Genomic DNA, 19,316 nt, shown 5'->3' on the forward strand with positions numbered 1-19,316 from the left:
TTATATAGATGCTCTGTCAGATCTCGGGAATTTGGAGGCTGAATCAACATCCTTGAACTCTTTGCTGCTTGGCCCCATACGGAGATGCTTTGGTGCACTGGGTGTTCTGATACTTTTCTTCCGTGACCTGGGTTGAGCCAGGGGTAGCTCAGTGGTTAAGGCGTTGGCCTATGGTTTGGAAGATCTCAGGTTCAAACCCCACAACCACTAAGTTGCCACTGTTAATGAAAGTCGCTCTGGATAAAAGCGCCTGCCTAAATGTTGATGTTTTAGCACTTTGTGCATCATTAGCTTTTTTGTGGGATTGGACCACACAGGGTGGACTTTGGTTTAAAAAAAAATCTTGGTTAAAATAAAGTCTTAGTAGCTAGAAAGAATTTATTTAAAAAAATTGAGAAAACAATTTATTAGAAAAAGTTTGTATACAGGTTTTCAGAGTGACTGAGCACACCCATCATGTGCTCTTATTCTGACAGGGGATAATAGACCTTCTGCTTCCGTGTTATTTGGCGCGCTGGTTTTAAAGTCTGCTGCTGAACTGTAACTATGTGTTATAGCTTGAGAAAGTAACTGAATTACGACATGCATATTTATCGTGCTTAGATAAATCACATTAGGAAAAGTGTGACCTTGTTTTGCGATAACGAGTTTCAGCGCGAGCTAAACTGAAGTCGTTTTACTGACATGGACCGATACAACGACTTAAAGATTCTCCTAAAACAGTGGGAACACTCATTTGTTCAAATACACAACAGAAAACCAAACAAGGTAAGTTAAACAAAATATAATGTGACGTTATTGTAACATTCTTCTTAGCGGTAATTGAAAGTAACCTTCTTGTTTCGTATCCAGTTCGGGAATAGCGCCAGTGATCCGACACGGTCGAAAGAGTCGGCTCTTTGAATCGACTCTTTATTTTGTAGGTTGAGAGTCGAATCCTTATTAATCTTTTATTTTTTATGTTTTTTTAAATCGCTTCTTTTTTCAATAGAAAAATTTAATGACATCTGGGCAGAACATCTGGGCTGTTTATATGCTCGTAGGGTTTAAACGGAAAAAAGATTAAAGGTTCGTGTCAGAATCGAAAGAGTCAGTTCATATTAGTGAGTCACATTAGTATAAAGGCCCGTATTCCCATCCCTACTAGACATTGTGTAGTTGCACTATATACTAGAGATGGGAATCACTAGTCACGATATTATCACGGTACATCGGTGTCTATTCAATTCAAATTGCGATTCTATAAGGATCACGATTTTTTTAAATAAAAAATTTTTTCTTAGATTTTGTTACAATTTTCTTAGATTTTGTTACAATTTTAAGCCTTCAAAAAGTTAAATGATTTATTAAATTTAGCTCGTTACTTATAAGTTTTCTAACTTAAAAACCAAGCTCAGTCTCCAAAGACTCAGCTTGAATGGGCAGCAAACGCAGGCACGCGGGGCTTTTAACTTTTCAACTAATTTGTGCTTGCAGTGTTTTAAGATTTGTGTAAGTGCCCAAAACAAGTGGGTTTAAGACTAATTCGCTCGGAAGCTTCTGCGCTCGATACAGGATTGTTTGTGATTTTGGAGTCAGCGTGTCGATACACCACACAAAAAAATTGCGATTCATAACTGAATCAAACAGCCAAATTGGTAGCTGTTTTATATCTTTTAAGATGAACGTGATCCTGTAACAGTCCGAGATCCAAAAGTGCTGATTCTTAAAGCTGATTTTTTCCCTAATAACACGCCACTAAGTAGTTTGGTCCTTATTATGTTTAATCCATTTTTACCTTTATACCATTATACCTTTAATCTCATTTGTGGGAAAAATGAGTTGGCCTTACCGGTTTCAATGAATCAGTCCGGGAGCACGATGATGGAAAACAGCTGTCCTGTAAAGCCTTCCCGGTGGTAAACAATCCTTATTTCGTAAAAATGCTTATCAAAAAAAAAAAAAAAAAAAAAGAGTGCACGGTACAATACAGTATAAAGCAGCTCTGAGACAAAATAATGTCCGGGATTCCCCATGCGATTTAAAGGCGCAGAGACAATGCTGTTAGGTTTGACGTGTGATATTTATTTAGGCGCTGTTACAGTTTTTGGGACATGATGGCAGTGGGGGAAAAAGGGACAGAGATTAAGTCAAGTGGATTGGTATGCTTTAGGTATTGTAAATCCGTGTCAAAGAAGTATAAGACTCATTTTGGCCTTGACTGGTGTTGGCAACTGTTTCTCTGGGGACTTGACAGTTCGATAGTTCATGACTGGAACTTCTTACAAGTCTACCTGGGTCTTCAATAACTACCTGGACTCCATATTAACATCAATTAACATCAGCTATTATAGCTGAACTGCCTCCCACCCTACACACTGTATAAATGCAGATCATTTACTGCTTTCTGTTTCACCCAAATGAGGATGGGTTCCCTGTTGAGTCCGGTTCCTCTCAAGGTTTCTTCCTATTACCATCTCAGGGAGCACTGTCGCCCTCGGCTTGCTCACCAGGGACAAACTGACCATTTTGATTCATACAAATTCACATTTCATACAAACTTAAATAATTCTTTTGACTGTGTAAAGCTGCTTTGTGGCAATGAAAATTGCTAAAAGTGCTATACAAATAAAATTGAATTGAATTGAATTTTGTTGACCTTAAAAATCCGACTTGCGAACGTGCCTCTGGATTGCAAGTCATTCCTAAGTCGGAAAAAGTACTGGAAAAAAGGAGTTGCTTTGTTTATTTACAAACTAGTCGTTAGATTACAGTAAACACTTATATCTACACCACTACGAACATTTTTTAATTCATAATCTTTTTTCTAGGATGATATTGCTGCAGCTCCAGAAGACACAAAAAGTAAGTCAGTATAATTTATGCGAAAATAATCTGACATTTTTTCCCCTTTTTAATAATTTTTAAATATCTATGTTGCAGAACTTTATAAAGAGTACCGCACACTCAAAGAGGCAAAGGAGAAGAGCACAAGTGAGAAAAAGGATCATTTAGAAAATCAGAAAGGCCAGTCTTCAGCCACTGGTGTAAGCTGCTAATTTTATTTATTTATTTTTGGTGTATTTATCTAGTGTTTCGATGTAACAGAATGTTACTTATACAAGATATGCCTACTCACCCATTGTGTTTGTTTCTTAAATTCTTTATCAGGACTGCTGGGGTTCTCATCTCAATCGCAAAAACCTGCCTGCAGCAACACCCAAACTCACATCAACAGACAGAGAGACTTTACAAGCCTCTGCCCAGTACTTCGGCATGAAGTTAAAGTCTAATCTCATGAGTTCTTTATCAAAGGTAATATATAATGAGTGATATCCCATGTGGTTTTTAGACATGCAGGTTTGGTTAACTGGCATTTCCAAATTGCCTGTAGTGTGTGATTGTGTACCCTGTAATGGATTGGCATCCAGTCCAGAGTGTACTTCACCTCCTGCATAAAGTCTCCTGGAACACTGTACCAAATAAGCAATATAATGAATGAATAAATAATATCCCTTGTGGGGGTCGTTTTATAAAACATTTAAATTGAATCATAACCAGTTCATTATTACATTTTAGGAGCGTTCTTTTTCTCTGAAGAAAGCAGTCACTCCTCGCCGGACTCCAGGAAAGAACTGGAAAGACGGTGTAACCGCTTGCTCAGCACCCGGGGACCTGACAGCTGCGTCCCCAACACCTGCTAACACAAGTCCAGCAGTGCTCACTTCTCCAGTTCAGACAGGAAGCACTGAATGTGAGGATGAACCCTCCAATCCCTTTCCTTCCTTCACTCCATCAAAACTGCCCTCACTTAGCATGAAGACGCCAGATAAAAGCCTGGAGAAAGCCCAGTTCCTTAAGCAATCCATGACCAAGAGGCTGTCATGCGTGGACATAGGCTGGCTAGAGCGCTGTCAGGTGTTCACTGAGGTGAAAGACGAGCACAAACCAGTCGTAGGTAATTTAGACCTGCCTGAAATAGACAGGGTTGTTCAAAGTAGTTCTAGAAATGAAAAAGTGGTCGTAGAGAATAGCATGTCCAGAGTCTCCGCATCACCTGACGACAAGTCTCAGGTGTGTAGTGAGAAATCTCCGGTACATGTTGATCACAGGTCAGGAAATTCTGATGGAGAGACAAAGGTAGATAATGTTACAGAGAGTCAGGGCGGGATTGATCAATCCAGTCCTCCTTTAGAAACTAGAAAACAACCGAAAAAACGCAGATCTAGGAAAGCTCAAGACTCTGGAGTCACAGATTCTGAACAGAAGACTGAACAAAAGACTGTTAGGAAAAAAGGACGCAAAAGGCAGCGAGAAACTGAAGAAGGAGAAGAACAAGCAGGACAAACCGAAAGTGTTCAAAAGAAACGCAGAACCAAGAAAGAGGTCTCTGCAGATGAGAAACCTGTTAAAAAAGAACTGAAAAAGAAGGCAAAAGGATCCGAGGAGGAAGAAAGCACTTGTAAGACTAAAGTACCTCAGAAATCAAAGATCCCCCAAGAAAACCTTTTAGGAGAAGTGGACGAGGAGGATGTGCGAGCGGCATCATCCAGGAAGCAAAACCCAGTCAGAAGCAGGTCAGTCTCTGTAAAACCTGTATACTGAGCTTACCCAAAAGAATTTAACCATTTGAATGAATTATTTTAAAGCCATTCACACAAAATTTCACACACTTTCTTACAAATACAGAACATCTGTATGATGCTCCGAATGTGTTATAAATCCTTTATCAATCATGGAGCATGTGAAATATCTGTAGTGCAGGTTCCTCTATACAGTAGATAGACTAAGTACATGGACAAAGAAATAATAATTACAAACTGTTCAAACTTGGCACTGGGTCTTTAAGGTTAGTAAAAACAATAGAATTAAATAAAATAAAGTGAAAGTTTATTAGTGCTGCATAATTTATTGCATAAAAATTGGAATCGCTGCATAAACCTGTGCAGTTCTTTAATCGCAAAAGACTGTAGATCATCACAGATAATATAACCATGGGCTGGAATTTATGTAGTTTGTATATGTAAGTATTTGTATATTTTCTTAAATAATTTTGACATTGTTAAAAAAAAAAACCTGCAGCCTTATATTTGATTCATTTAAACATCTAAAATTGTGCTTTTTAATAAATAAAAAATACTTTGTAGGTGTTAAACAAACTTAAAAACATTTTAACAACACTACTCTTGCAGGAAATTTAAGGACACAAAACTTTAACGACACTTTTCTATTTCTATGTGTATCATGTATTATTGAATAATCTTCCAATGCTATGATACGTAATTGTCATAGTGTCACTAGTACACATGAGATTTCCCCCACGTCTTGAGATTTTCAAGTAATTTTCAGTTTACAAGCCTGTTAATTGCAATATATTACAAGTGCAATGTTTTGCTCCTCAATTACACAAGGGTGACCAAAAACACAGACGGAAACTTTGTGAAAATCAACCTAAAGAAGAAATCCCATGTTAAAGGGTTTGCCCTGAGGGGAGCTGCTCTTCGCAAGCAGGTCAGTGAGACAAAAACAAAACAAAACAAAGCCAGTAAAATTCTGATTCTCACTTTGTAACTCATCAAAAAACGATGAAATTGCGTTATGGTTATTTGCAGATGTACATGCAGAAGTTCCAGCTGAAGGGCGAGAGATTTGGTGGAGGTGGTGGGCGGGGCAGGGGGAGATTCGGGGGCTTTAACCGACAGGGTGATACCTGCTATAAGTGTGGTGGAACGGGACACTGGGCACGAGACTGTCGCGGAGCAGGTGAGAAAGTTAAATTTTTTATGAAAACTCCTTTATTTTTACGTGTGCTCAGGTCCATAAGTATTTGAACAATGACCAAATTATTATTTTTTTTCTGTATAAAGTTACTGGATTTAAAATAAAGCATTCAAGTTGTGATTGAAGTGTAGATTCTTAGCTGTAATTTAAGTGGTTTAACAAAATGTTACATTAATAATTTAGAAAATCAGATAGCAGAGAATTTGAGTGATAAAAATCAACAAATTGGCACATTCTTAAAAGAAGGAATGCAGTGTTGAATGCCAAAAACAACACCAAAATACCAGGAAGGCCACAGAAGAACTATTAATAGAGGACACCCATTGTCCAAATCTACAATGAAGAGAATTTATGGCTGTAAATAAGATCGAGATCAACACCCAACACCTGAGTCAATCAGAAATGAGCATCCTTTACACTTACTAAAGACAAAACTGAAGGCAGAAGGACCCAAAACAAGCATCAACTCAAGGTGACTAATGTAAAGCCCTGGCAAAGCATCTGAAGGTCAGACAACTCAGACTGTGATGATGTCCAAGAGTTCCAGACTTCCAGTTTTTGTCTCCAAGTATGAAAAATAATCTTAATATGCTTGATTGTATTTGCTTGTGAAATTGGTCTGTAAAAGTTGTATACGAAGTAGTGTAATTCCTGAATGGTTTCTAAAGTTCTAAATGTAATATTTACATCAAAACACTTGAAGTTAAGCTGAAATTGTCCACTTCAGTCGCAGCTTTATTGTTTAATTTCAGATTCACTGAGGAAGTATTAAGAGACAAAAATATGAATACTGTATAATATCCTTGTTTAGCTCCGGGTGTGGGAGGGTTGTCACAGAAGGACACGGTCCCAGAGGAGGAGGAAGAGGAGCCATTCGAGCTGCCCACCTTAGAGGAAGTAGCCAGAGCCACGGGTACGCTCCGGTCTGAGCCAATTGGTGAGTATTGTAGCAAAATAATAAATTAAAAAATATATATATTTTAAAAAGTCAAAGATAAAGTGTGTAAAATTCAATTGCTTTATAAGTATAAATATCAGTCTACTATAAATATAGCTATGTTTAGCATAAAAAGCTGTTTATTAATAAGCTTTATTAAAGTAAGATTTTTTTGGGGCCTAAAAAAACACCACCTCTTTTTCCAGCTGTTCCCTCGAGTGTTGTAGACGAAGCAGATGAGAAAGGAGAAGACAGAGGAGAGGAAATCTTGTTAAACGTGATCAGACCAGACTACGAGCGTCCCGCTCCTCCTCCACCCATGGAGCCGCTGTACAGTCCCCAGGAGGATGGCAAAGTACAGGGTAAATCCACTTACCTCACCATGCTGAGAAACACATTAATAACAACTGATGTATAGAATCTCTAGTGCAATTAAGGTTAATATAGCAGCTGAGTGAGCTGAACTGTCTCTCCTTCCACAGAAGTTCCTCCTGAAGTGCACCAGGCTCTCCGTGACTTTGGGTACAAGTCCTTTAGGCCCGGCCAAGAGACGGCCATCATGAGAATCCTCTCAGGTGAGTGTGAGCAAGAGAAAGTATAAAAAGAGAACCACTGCAGCATGATAATGATTCACAATAAAATAGAAAACAATGTAAATGCTTTTGAACTAGAATTGAGATTCTCACTTGTGATGAAATTCTGATGTTACTGTGCGAGTTATATTTTTCCCTTGCAGATATTTGTGAATGATGTCTCATCTTTGTCCTTACTGTACATTTTTATATTTTATGTTAAATTTTAAGTAATAGTTATAGACATATTTTATCATAAATGAAAAAGATATACAGTAAATTACATTTTTTTCTCTGTCTATACAGTAGTGGCTGAGGTGGTTGGGACTCTTTGGGTTTGAGTCTTGCAATCACTAGGTTGTGGGGGGGGGGGGGGGGGGGGGGGGGAATAAAAATATAACCAGTAATACCATGGAGCCATACTAGTAATGCTTTACAGGCTCAGTTAAAGCTTTAAAGTCTCAGTAAAATGTCTTAATTTGGCTAAATAACTAAGTATTTCTGCAACATGAATCTGCTACTTGCATTGGAAAAAATTAATTAAACATGGAACTTGAATATTAGAAACAAAAACACTGAAGGTTGTAACTTATGGGTGTCTTGTGGTCCTTATTTTACAGGTTTTGTGATTATTATTATTATTATTATTATTTTGTATTTAGGCTTGTCTACACTTGTTGTTCTGTCCACTGGCATGGGCAAATCTCTGTGCTACCAGCTCCCTGCTTACCTTTATGCACAAAGATCAAACTGCATAACCCTGGTTGTGTCACCTTTGGTATCGCTTATGGACGACCAGGTAATACTGCTTTACTGTGTTTTTGTTTTTCTCAAGTAAAATGTGCAGTGCGGTGGTGTAAACTCTACAGAGCTGCTGTCATTTCCTTAGAGACTAGGCTAAAAACAGAGCATGCACTTTCTTTTTTTTCTTCTTTTTTTTATTAAAAACAGGCCTCCTCTGAAAAAGCTACAAAAACAGCATTAATAACTTGTAGGGTAATTTTGCTTTGTATTTTGCTTTGTGTGCAAGAGCTAATATTTGTTTAGATGAGGAATGGAAAAGTAAGTAATGTTAGTTTTTAAACTCTTGTGATGATGGATAATCTGTAAATGTTGTGTGTTGATTTAATCTTTTCTCAGCTCTCTGGAATCCCTTCTAAGCTGAAAGCAGCATGTATCCACTCCAACATGTCTCAGAAACAGAGAGAGACGGCTATTGAAAAGGTTATTATTTTCAGAATGCTATAAATTGCACATGTAAAATAGTGAAAAACCTGACAATAACAATGCTGACACACGTAATTTCATGTTTCACTTATGGTGCTTGATGCCATACCTACACACCGTATTTTTCCATTTCCATTTAGGCATTTGGCAGATGCTCTTATCCAGAGCAACTTACATTTTTTATCTTATTATAAAGTACATCTAAGCAGTTGAGGGTTAAGGGCCTTGCTCAAGGGCCCAACAGTGGTTGTGGGGTTTAAACCTGGGATCTTCCGAACCGTAGTCCAATGGCTTAACCACTGAGCTACCCTTATACCCTCTTATACCCTTATATATTGCATATTCTAGACATTCTGTATAACATATAAATCTTATTTATCCTATTATAATTGTATTTCTTTGCAGCTTGTAAATCTGTAAATTATATTTTAAATTTTAAATGTTTTTTTTCTAGCACAATTTTCAAGTTTTTCTTATATTGCCGTAAAAATGACAATAAAATAAAAATGAATTAGAAATTCATAATCTCTGAATGAGGCTATGTGGTTATAATGTAATATGTATGTTTCTCTTATTTGTACTATGTGTGTAGGTGAAAGCAGGTCAAGTGCATGTTTTATTGCTGTCTCCGGAGGCTCTGGTTGGTGGCGGTCACTCTGGCTCCGGTTGCCTGCCCCCAGCTGATCAGCTCCCCCCTGTGGCCTTCGCCTGCATTGATGAAGCCCACTGTGTGTCCGAGTGGTCGCACAACTTCAGGCCGTGCTACCTTAGACTGTGTAAGGTGAGGGCCGTCCAACGCGATATTACACTCTTAAAACCGGTGCTGTTTTTATGAACGTATTTTAAAGGCTAGTGGGAACGGCATCTATTCAGTTCAAGCTGTATAGCAGGACCGTATAGATCCCATAAATACAGGAGTAAGATTCACTTACTGTAAAAGATTACCTGGTGTGTGTAGGTGCTGAGGGAACGCCTGGGCGTTCGATGTTTGCTGGGTCTGACCGCCACTGCCACCCTGTCCACTGCACTGGACATCGCTCACCACCTGGGCATTACTGATCGGGATGGCATCGCTGTTCGTTCATCGGCCGTTCCTCACAACCTTCAATTGTCAGTGTCCATGGACAGAGACAAAGATCAGGTATGCTCACTCTTACCATCATACGTAGTGATGTCTAACATTTCTATATGTAATATTATCAAGTGGAATATGATCCAAGCATCAAAATAGGAAGTTTCTTAAACTTTGTGGTTAATATTTAACATTGTGTTTTCCTCCAGGCTCTGGTGTCCTTGCTAAAAGGAGAGCGCTTTGGTGCACTGGAATCTATTATAGTGTACTGTACCAGACGAGAGGAGACGAGCCGTATCGCTGCACTCCTGCGCACCTGCCTGCAGGGAGTGATGCTGAAAGAGTCCTCACGGCCTGTCAAAGAGGATGCAGAGGACAATCCTGTGGGCAAGAAGAAGAAAGCTTTGGGTAAAACAAAAAAGAAAACAACAAAATGTGGAATCACAATTGAATAAGTTTATTACAGTGGTGTTTATTACTCTTGAAAATCAGTAGAGAGTAAATTGTAATTTCTGATGTGTTTTCATAATTCAGGTGCATAATTAGTTGTTTCACGCTAAATTCCTCTAATTCCAATGAGAGGTTAGTGTTTGTGTGATGTGCTGAGATTGCGAAAGAGCTTCACTAATGCAGTTTAATAGGAGAAAAAAAAAACATCATGAATAATGGTCAGGTTTCACCGTTGGCTCCTAAAAGCATAAAAGCAAAGACTTCCAGTGATATTAGGTGTTATAGCAATGAGAAATCTGATGCAAAATTGTTAGAGACAGTCTCAGCTCAGTAGATTTAAGGTAGACGTATGAGTCTAATATAAATAGATTATAGAGTCTAGATTATAAATAGATTATTAAATATAAAGTCTAAATAGATTATACAGAGTGTATTCCTAAAATCACTTTCTAGGTACAGATCAAGCAAGAACTTCATTAATATTGAAGAGGCCATGCAACATCGTTTCAGTGGCTCATTATCTTATTGTCCTCAAATCTCAGCTAGGAAAAAGATCCGTAAGCCCCTGAAGTGGATTGCTGAAGCGTACCACGCCGGCATGTCTGGATCAGAGCGCAGGCGTGTACAGAATAACTTTATGTGTGGTGAGCTGCGGGTGGTGGTGGCCACTGTAGCCTTCGGGATGGGCCTGGACAAATCAGATGTGCGCGGTATCATACACTACAACATGCCCAAGAGCTTCGAGAGCTACGTGCAGGAGATTGGACGAGCCGGGCGAGACGGAGAACCTTCACACTGCCACCTGTTTTTGGATCCAGACGTGAGCTTAATACTGATTAACTGATTAGATTAAATTAGAGATACTTGAAATGCAGTGCCATTCAGTAAATACATTTATGCCCTTTCTACTCTAATTATAGCACTGTTTCTGCCCTAGTGGTGTTAAATATAAACTATATTACTATGTAAAAATATACTTGTTTTTGATTTTGTGATTTGCACAGGGTGCAGATCTGCATGAGCTGCGCAGACACATCTATGCAGACACTGTGGACTACTTCACTGTCAAGAGGCTGGTGCAGAAAGTTTTCCCTTCCTGTAAGTGCAGGCGCATCCATCAGCACCAGAACCTCGTCCAGGTAACTGATTTGTTTAGCTGTATTTAGCTGTGCTTATTTAAAGGTTCATGTTATAAATATGCCTCAGGACTCCAGTGTCCCAGTGAACCAAACTTAACAAGTAGAGAAGTGGATGCATGTATCTGTCCATGTTTTCTATTGTCCATCCATCCATCTGTACCATTAAGTCTTGTATGCAATCTTTTCCATCCATCCACCCATCCATCCATCCATCCATCTGTCTATTAATCAATCAATTTTCTCATGCAATCTGTCTATCTATTTGTCTTTCTCTCCATCTAACCAGCTGTCTGTCCATTTATCAGGTGATGCATCCATCTGTTCATTGATCCATAAATACATTTATTTCACCTTCCTGTCCAATCAATGATCTATCCATCCATCCGTCATGGACCTGATCATTCATTTAATTTGTCCATTTATCCATTCTTTCAACTGCCTGTCCATCCATTCATCAGGCCATCCATCTATTAGTCTATTGATTCATCTATTTTTTCACCCATCCTTCTATTTGTCTGACAATCTCTCTCTATCCAGTCATCCATCTTTCTGTCCATCAATTAATTAAACAATTCAACAATCAAGTCCGGCATCTGATTATTCATTTATCTAGCTGTCTTTCTATAGTAATTAATTTATCCTTTTCAGGGTCGCTGAGGTTTCGATTTGATTGAGTAGATTTGATTGAGTAGATTGTGCCAATCTGAGTGCTTCTGTTCCTTCTGCAGGCCATGGAGGTGGATGATGCTGAGCTGATGGATCTGATGGATCATTGTGAAGCTTTTGGAGACGATCAACATGAGCAGCAAGATGCAGAAACACCTACCCACATCCAAGAAACAGAACCAGAGCAGACGGAGAATACGCACAAGAACACACTCCAGTCAAAAAGTTCTCAGGACTGGAACAAACCAACAATTCAGGCAACAGGGACAGAAACGGAATCTTCAGCTACTGAGCACGAGGAAGAAGACAAGTCACAGACGCAACAAAAAGATGAGGGTGAGAACGAGGTCGAAAATCAACACGGTTCAGAGATGCAAGAGAGTGAAGGCGGTGTGTGGGGCCAGCGTGTGTGTCACACCCATGAGAGAGCAGTTCCAATGCAGGATACAGTGGACGAACTGGACATCACAGAGGAGGGTAAGAAAGAAAAAAAGAAGGCTACAAAAACTGTAAAGGTAATTTTTTTTTTTCACATCTAGACCTCTTAATTTCTGCTCAGGTTTGGAGACATTACTGTGTTACTTGGAACTCCACCCTCAGCGCTGGGTGGAGCTGATGCACCCAACGCTCTCAATGTGTCGTTTGGTGTGTTATGGAGGACCCAGGGAGCTTCGCAAGCTTACCAAAGTGTATGTACTCTAATTGAAATAGTTTAACATTTTCAGCTGTGGGATGAGTGCAGATTTTATACTGAAGTAACATTCTGAGATATTTACAAGCTACGGCATGTACAGAAATGTATGGTGGAACGATGCAGTAGAAAGTACCATTGACTGCTTATAGGGTCCTCAGTTTTGTCTCTGTTTTTACATCTACTTCCTAAAAACATGACAGTAATTAGATAGATTAAGCAGGTAAGAGTAGGGGTCTGTATGTATTACATGAGATGTATTGTGTTAGCTGTTGCTGTAAAAATAACTAGAGTTATTATTAATCGAAACGCCTCGCAACTGGATTTTCTTTAGACCCTGTAGTTCACATTGAACTTGATTAATCCGTAGGTGCGCTCCTGTGGCGGTGGTGTTGGCGAGGAAGCGTCTGGCTGGTGAGAAGGTGGAGGACTGTGACTCTCTGGAGTTTGATGTGGTGGAGTTGGCAGACACGATGGGCTGGCAGCTCCCACTGGTCAAGAGGGGACTAAGACAGCTGCAGTGGGGTGGTATGTACAATATCAGTTTTGTATACAGTAGATGCTACATGCTTAATCCTTTATTATTTTTATTAGGGCTGCAACAACGAATCAATAAAAATCGTTTACTAACAGCGTTGGCAACCAATTTCATAATCGATTCATTGTGTCGCGTGACACATCTGATTATAATTAAAAAAGTGAACACACTCAGTCTCGTGCACTGATGCTAGCAGAGTTCGACGCCTCATAGACAGGGCGGAGCAAAAATTAAAAAACGAGACTTGAGAGGAGAGGAAAAATGGATCTTTACCCTCTATGAGACTTGCTTTTGCTTTATACGCGCGCTGTGCAAACACGCTAACAAAGACAAAATTAAATATGTTTCACACACCTACATGGTCACAGTGTTATAGTAAACAGAACACGCGTGCACGATGTTGATTATACCAGTAAGAGACGAGCACTAAGACCCAGCAGGGGAGACGATTACCCACAATTCCGCAGAGCATGAGGAAGAAAAAAAACGTTGGCTCATATATTCAAATGTATATCGAAATATCGGAAATGTGTTTAAAAATCGTATCACCGTTATTAAAAAAAATTCTATCGCGATATATATTGATATCGAATTATTGTCCAGCCCTAGTTTCTAGCTGTGCTTTTTAAATCTCTCTTACTGTATATATTTTTTTTTCCCCACGCATCTTATATACAGTGGGGCAAAAAAGTATTTAGTCAGCCACCAATTGTTATAAGTTGTAATAAGTCCTCCCACTTAAAATGATGAGAGAGGCCTGTAATTTTTATTGGAGACAAAATAATAAATGTAGGGTTTTTAAAGAAGTTATTTGCATATTATGGTAAAAAAAAAGTTTTTGGTCAATAATAAAATTTCATCTCAATACTTTGGTATATACCCTTTGTAGGCAATGACAGAGGTTAAACGTTTTCTGTAAGTCTTTACAAGGTTTTCACACATTGTTGCTGGTATTTTGCCCCCTTTCTCCATGCAGATCTCCTCTAGAGCAGTGATGTTTTGGGGATGTCGCTGGGCAACACTGACTTTTTAACTCCCTCCAAAGATTTTTTATGCGGTTGAGATCTGGAGACTGGCTAGGCCACTTCAGGACCATGAAATGCTTCTTACGAAGCCCTTCCTTTGTTGCCTGGGCGGTGTGTTTGGGATCATTGTCATGCTGAAAGACCCAGCCACGTTTCATCTTAAATGCCCTTGCTGATGGAAGGTTTTCACTCAAAATCCCACGATACATGGCTCCATTCATTCCTTCCTTTACACAAATCAGTCGTCATGGTCCCTTTGCAGAAAAATGTTCTGATGTTTCCACCCCCATGCTTTACAGTAGATATGGTGCTCTTTGGATGCAACTCAGCATTCTTTCTCCTCCAAACACGACAGGTTGAGTTTTTACCAAAAAGTCCTATTTTGGTTTCATCTGACCATATGACATTCTCCCAATCCTCTTCAAACTTCAGACGGGCCTGGACATGTACTGGCTTAAGCAGGGGGACACGTGTGGCGCTGCAGGATTTGAGTCCCTGGTGGAACAGTGTGTTACTGATGGTAGCCTTTGTTGTCATTCACTAGGTCCCCCCGCATGTGGTTCTGGGATTTTTGTTCACAGTTTTTGTGATCATTTTGACCCCACAGGGTAAGATCTTGCGTGGAGCCCCAGATCGAGGGAGATTATCAGTGTTCTTGTATGTCTTCCATTTTTTAATAATTGCTCCCACAGTTAATTTCTTCACACCAAGCTGCTTACCTGTTGCAGATTCAGTCTTCCCAGTCTGGTGCAGGTCTACAATTTTGTTTCTGGTGTCCTTCGACAGCTCTTTGGTCATGGCCATAGTGGAGTTTGGAGTGTGACTGTTTAAGGTTGTGGACAGGTGTCTTTTTTACTGATAAGTTCAAACAGATGCCAATAATACAGGTAACAAGTGGAGGACAGAGGAGCCTCTTAAAGAAGAAGTTACAGGTCTGTGAGAGCCAGAAATCATGCTTGTTTTTAGGTGACCAAATACTTATTTTACAGCGGAATTTAACAATTAATTCATTAAAAATCCTACAATGGGATTTCCTGGATTTCTTTTCTTATTTTGTCTCTTATAGTTGAGGTAAACCCATAATAAAATTTCAGGCCTCTCTCATCTTTTTAAATAGGAGAACTTGCACAATTGGTGGCTGACTAAATACTTTTTTTGCCCCACTGTAATTTGCCTAATATGAGTCATATTATTGATGAAGTGTGCCTTAATTTTCTTTTGCAGGCACGGGTCGGACCGGTATCCACGTGGAGTTCTCCGCTCTCTCCTTCTACTTCCGCTCTTACGGAGACCTGACGGCTGAAGAACTGGACGAGGTGTGTGCATTTCTGCACGGCAGGGTCCAGATGCAGGAGCGGACACAGCTCTATCAGCTAAAAGCCTCTTTTAAAGCCTTTCGCAGGTCAGATATATAATGTACATACACACACATTCACTTTTTTTCAGTTTTGATTATTTTAGCTGACCTTGGAATTACCTAGCATTTATTTTAGTATAAGATAATCATGTACTTTTTGCTTTTTTAGTTTTTACTTACTACAGTATATGAACATGAGCATTATTTATACTTTAAAACAGTATGTTGGAGACAAACTTAAGGAAAATGCTATTAAAATATGTGCAGTTATATGACAGCAATCAATACATCACTTTACTGTACTGACTTATTTCACTGTATTACACGCCACATGCTCTCTCCCTCAGCACCATGCAGCTTAGCTGCTGTTTGGCTCCTACTGTAAAATACACACATATCAATCAAGCACTGCCTTGAAATTTATCTCAAACCACATCTGTCCTCTGTCTGGGTGGTCTGTAGGGGCGGCTGCGTACAGCCACATATTTAGGAACAAGGACATTAACCTTCGCGCTATTGTTTGTTTTTTTTTGCAAAATTTATTGGCTAGAACCTTCCAGGATTCCAACACTCCAAGGTCTCGGTATCCCCATTTATCTGATTTTTATTTGAAGATAAAAATCGTGTGTTTGTGTGCCTGCAGTGTTGCATATCGGAACTGTAGCTTCTGCATGGATGAGCTGGATGAAGCCAGAAGCCTGAAACTGAAGGAACTTTTGGCTGATTATTTTGAGAAGAGGCGAGACCTGGATATAAGCAAGTATGAGGAAGAGCAGGATGATGAGGATGAGACCTTAAGCAAGTTAAAGGTGTGTGTGTAGCAGAGGGAGAGAGAGGATATATCCTTGTTTTAACGGTATAAGCTTGAGCATGAACAATCTGATCCTTGTGCTGTTGACTGTTTATCAGCTGAAGGACTGGGAGGAGCAGATCTGCGCTGATGTCAGAGGTTTCTTGGCCAGTAGGTGTGATGAAAAGTTCTCAGGCCGTGCCGTGGCAAGGATTTTCCACGGGATTGGTATGTTCTAACTTAATTGTTATTAATAATAATTCATTACTACAATTAATTAAAAAACTCAAAACGCAAATTTTTGAATCTTCTTCTTTCACTGGATTCGCAGGAAGCCCGTGTTACCCGGCACAGACATACGGCCGAGACCGGCGTTACTGGAGAAAATATCTCCAATTTGACTTTAATGAGATCATCCGCTTAGCCACTCAGGAGATTATTAGAACGAGGTAACTGAACAGACTCTGTGACTCCTCTGTTGTTCACTCCTGATAAAGTCGTGCTGTTCTGTGTGTACATTTGTACTTCTATAAATATCCTAATTTATTAATTTTACTGTATATTAAATAAACTGTATTTTTCTACTTATTGTGTATTATTACTCTGTACCACACAAACTTGTCTTTACTACTAAACTCTACAAACGGAAGCACAGAGCAGAACTGTGCAGAACATATGGGTCAAATATGGAAAGAATTCCACTCCAAGTAAAAAAAAAGTAAATACGAAATTTATATGTTCATGATTTATTATAAAAGAAACAATGTGTTAAAAAAAAAGCCTAAATAAATTATTTTTTTTATTATTAAATTATGCAGGAGTATAAAATACTACTTTTACTATTACTGTCGATTATGATGATAATAATAACAGTACTAATAACGGCCTGCAATTTTATATTTTTATTTAGGTTTTAAGGTATTACATTTGGAGCTTTGCAAAAATAATTGTGCATTAACAGTTATAAAGCAAGACCTATTGATTACTGCATATTAATTTCTATTAAAACATCTATTTGGGGATTTTGATCACTTGCATAATGAAATAAAATTTCAGTTGCTAAACTCTTATTGTTAGTTTTGCCAGTAATCAGTTAGCATGGCCATTTGTTTTGGTGTTCTGTGTATGCTTTTTAATTTCCCCAAGTCTGGTAATAGCTTTCCAACCCCTAGCATTAATAAGCATTTCCACATGAGGGCAGTGTTGGTTACGTGTGATAATTTTGACTTTTGAGGCAAAGTCTGTTTAAAGCACCTTCTAAAGTGGTGTTTTACTGGTTACACTGATTCAACTGGGAGCAACGTTCCACATACTGTATGTAGTACCTAAGAGAGTAGTTTGCATAAGGGAAAAATGCTAGGGCTGAGCTATTACAGAAAAATAATCAATGGACTCTGGACTATGAAAAATACAGTAATTGTTTCCATGCTAAAGTGTGAAGATAATACACATTTATTTATTTATTAAACTAAAGGGCAGTTCCAATTTGTATGCTTTTTTTTTAGTTATATTTAATAATGTAACTTGCATGATAACAGCCACACAGTATATACACACCTTCAGAAGTTTTGAACCAGCAGGGTCACTTTTTTGCTGTGCACTATATTTGGATTTGAGTTTGAGTGGAACTTCATCGTGCAGCACAAAGCACGCTTTCAACACGACAAGTGAGTTAAACACAAGAGCAGAAATCGAAAGTTTTAGACTGGCCAGACAGTGGAGCAGCATTTTACCACCTTAAGAGGAGACTGAAAGGGAAACATCCAGAACAACTACTGTAACATCTTAAACAACTTGTGCCTATAACTCTGGAAAAGCATCATAAAGACAGAATGCACCAGTTTGATGATGTCAGTGGCCCACTCTCATGATGCCTTTATTGAAAACAAGAGATGTGTAAAAATCTATCCATACAAAATTGCCTTGTCATTGGTAAGGGCATTTCCTTTTTAGTCACTGTTACTTGAGAAAGGGACAAATAAACCTGCAGCTGAAATGAAATTATACAAATGTAATGAACACTTAATTCAAGGATTAATGTAGATTTAAGCAATATCACACAAGAGGGATTGCTGTTGTGTTGCAGACCAGCATGGCTGTGATGTGGCAGTAGACACAAGGGTGCAACCTGAGCACCAGAAGACCCTGCACCTGTTCAGGAGAGTAATTGCATGTTAAAACAAATTAGGGACCAACATTTTGATTACACACTTAGATGTGTGTTAATCTTTAGCACTCAAATTTTGAGGAATATTATCTGTGGGAATGGGACTTTTTCCTAGCATGTTTTACAAACTTTAATAAACCTTTATTTTGTGGAATCACAAGGAGCAATACTAGAGAACAGTAATTTCATACCAATGTAGCAGGAAAGATTACAACAGACAGTGTTGATGATTACAGCAGTTAAAAATGTGTAGGAAGTGTAGAAGCCCTTTTTTAATGACTTCAGCACATATGCGGCTGCAGGACATCTTTTTTTTTTTTTTTTTTTGATCAGGACTCGGGACTGGTTATTTAAAATTTTTAATGTTCTTAGCTTCAAGGAACTGCTGTACCTGTTTTGCAGTGTGACGGGGCATTGCCTTGTATAAATTAAACTTGTTTTCATTACTAAAGTGAGCTTTGGACCAGTTCTCCAGTCCACACAAAATGTTCCTGACCAAAGTTTAGCCTAGTTTTTTTATCCTTTATCCCAGCTCAGCCCTGACCTGGTGAGCAATTCCAGCTGTGGTATTGAACCAATTATTATCCTGTTCTCTCATGCATTTGTCTGGACGGCCATCCTTTTTGGGGCATTTGAATTAATTGGTGTCATTGCAAGACTGCAGTATTCCAGAAATCACATATTTGGAACAATAATCTTGTCTTGCAATGGGTGAAACAGTCATTCTTTTGGTCCTTATCCAGGCAAGCTGTTGTCACAGGGTTTTAGTCACCTTACAGCGGCTTGACATCTTGCAAAGTCAAGGAAAAAACTGAACCATTATCCTAACAGGAATGCTGCCAGTTAAATAAGGAAATGATCACCAGGTGCCAGATTAACACCAATAGCCCAGAGGTATCTGAATGTGTTCTTTAACTATAATAGG

General features: G+C 38.9%; 1 protein-coding gene across 1 annotated transcript; it reads left to right on the forward strand.

Moving 5' to 3' along the window:
* The first annotated feature begins 519 nt into the window (after positions 1-519).
* recql4 (RecQ helicase-like 4) lies at positions 520-16,808 on the forward strand. Its single transcript, XM_053493209.1, has 24 exons — positions 520-768; positions 2,811-2,844; positions 2,923-3,026; positions 3,151-3,294; positions 3,559-4,556; positions 5,391-5,490; positions 5,592-5,742; positions 6,572-6,697; positions 6,904-7,059; positions 7,180-7,272; positions 7,932-8,068; positions 8,410-8,493; positions 9,089-9,277; positions 9,455-9,637; positions 9,778-9,976; positions 10,561-10,838; positions 11,023-11,157; positions 11,886-12,300; positions 12,383-12,512; positions 12,885-13,042; positions 15,302-15,479; positions 16,078-16,243; positions 16,344-16,452; positions 16,556-16,808. Exons 1-24 carry the CDS (start codon positions 685-687, stop codon positions 16,675-16,677), a joined length of 4,473 nt encoding a protein of 1,490 aa, XP_053349184.1. The 5' UTR covers positions 520-684; the 3' UTR covers positions 16,678-16,808.
* The last annotated feature ends 2,508 nt before the right edge of the window (positions 16,809-19,316 follow it).

This window comes from Clarias gariepinus, chromosome 3, assembly GCF_024256425.1.
Source record: "Clarias gariepinus isolate MV-2021 ecotype Netherlands chromosome 3, CGAR_prim_01v2, whole genome shotgun sequence".
In the NCBI taxonomy this organism is placed as follows: Eukaryota; Metazoa; Chordata; class Actinopteri; order Siluriformes; family Clariidae; genus Clarias; species Clarias gariepinus.

Excerpts from the sequence above, each read along its gene's own strand:
- recql4 (XM_053493209.1), top strand. The coding sequence starts at position 685 with ATGGACCGATACAACGACTTAAAGATTCTCCTAAAACAGTGGGAACAC. Across the intron at positions 4,557-5,390 it reads CAAAACCCAGTCAGAAGCAG|GGTGACCAAAAACACAGACG; the intron begins GTCAGTCTCTGT and ends CAATTACACAAG. Across the intron at positions 13,043-15,301 it reads AAGACAGCTGCAGTGGGGTG|GCACGGGTCGGACCGGTATC; the intron begins GTATGTACAATA and ends TTTCTTTTGCAG.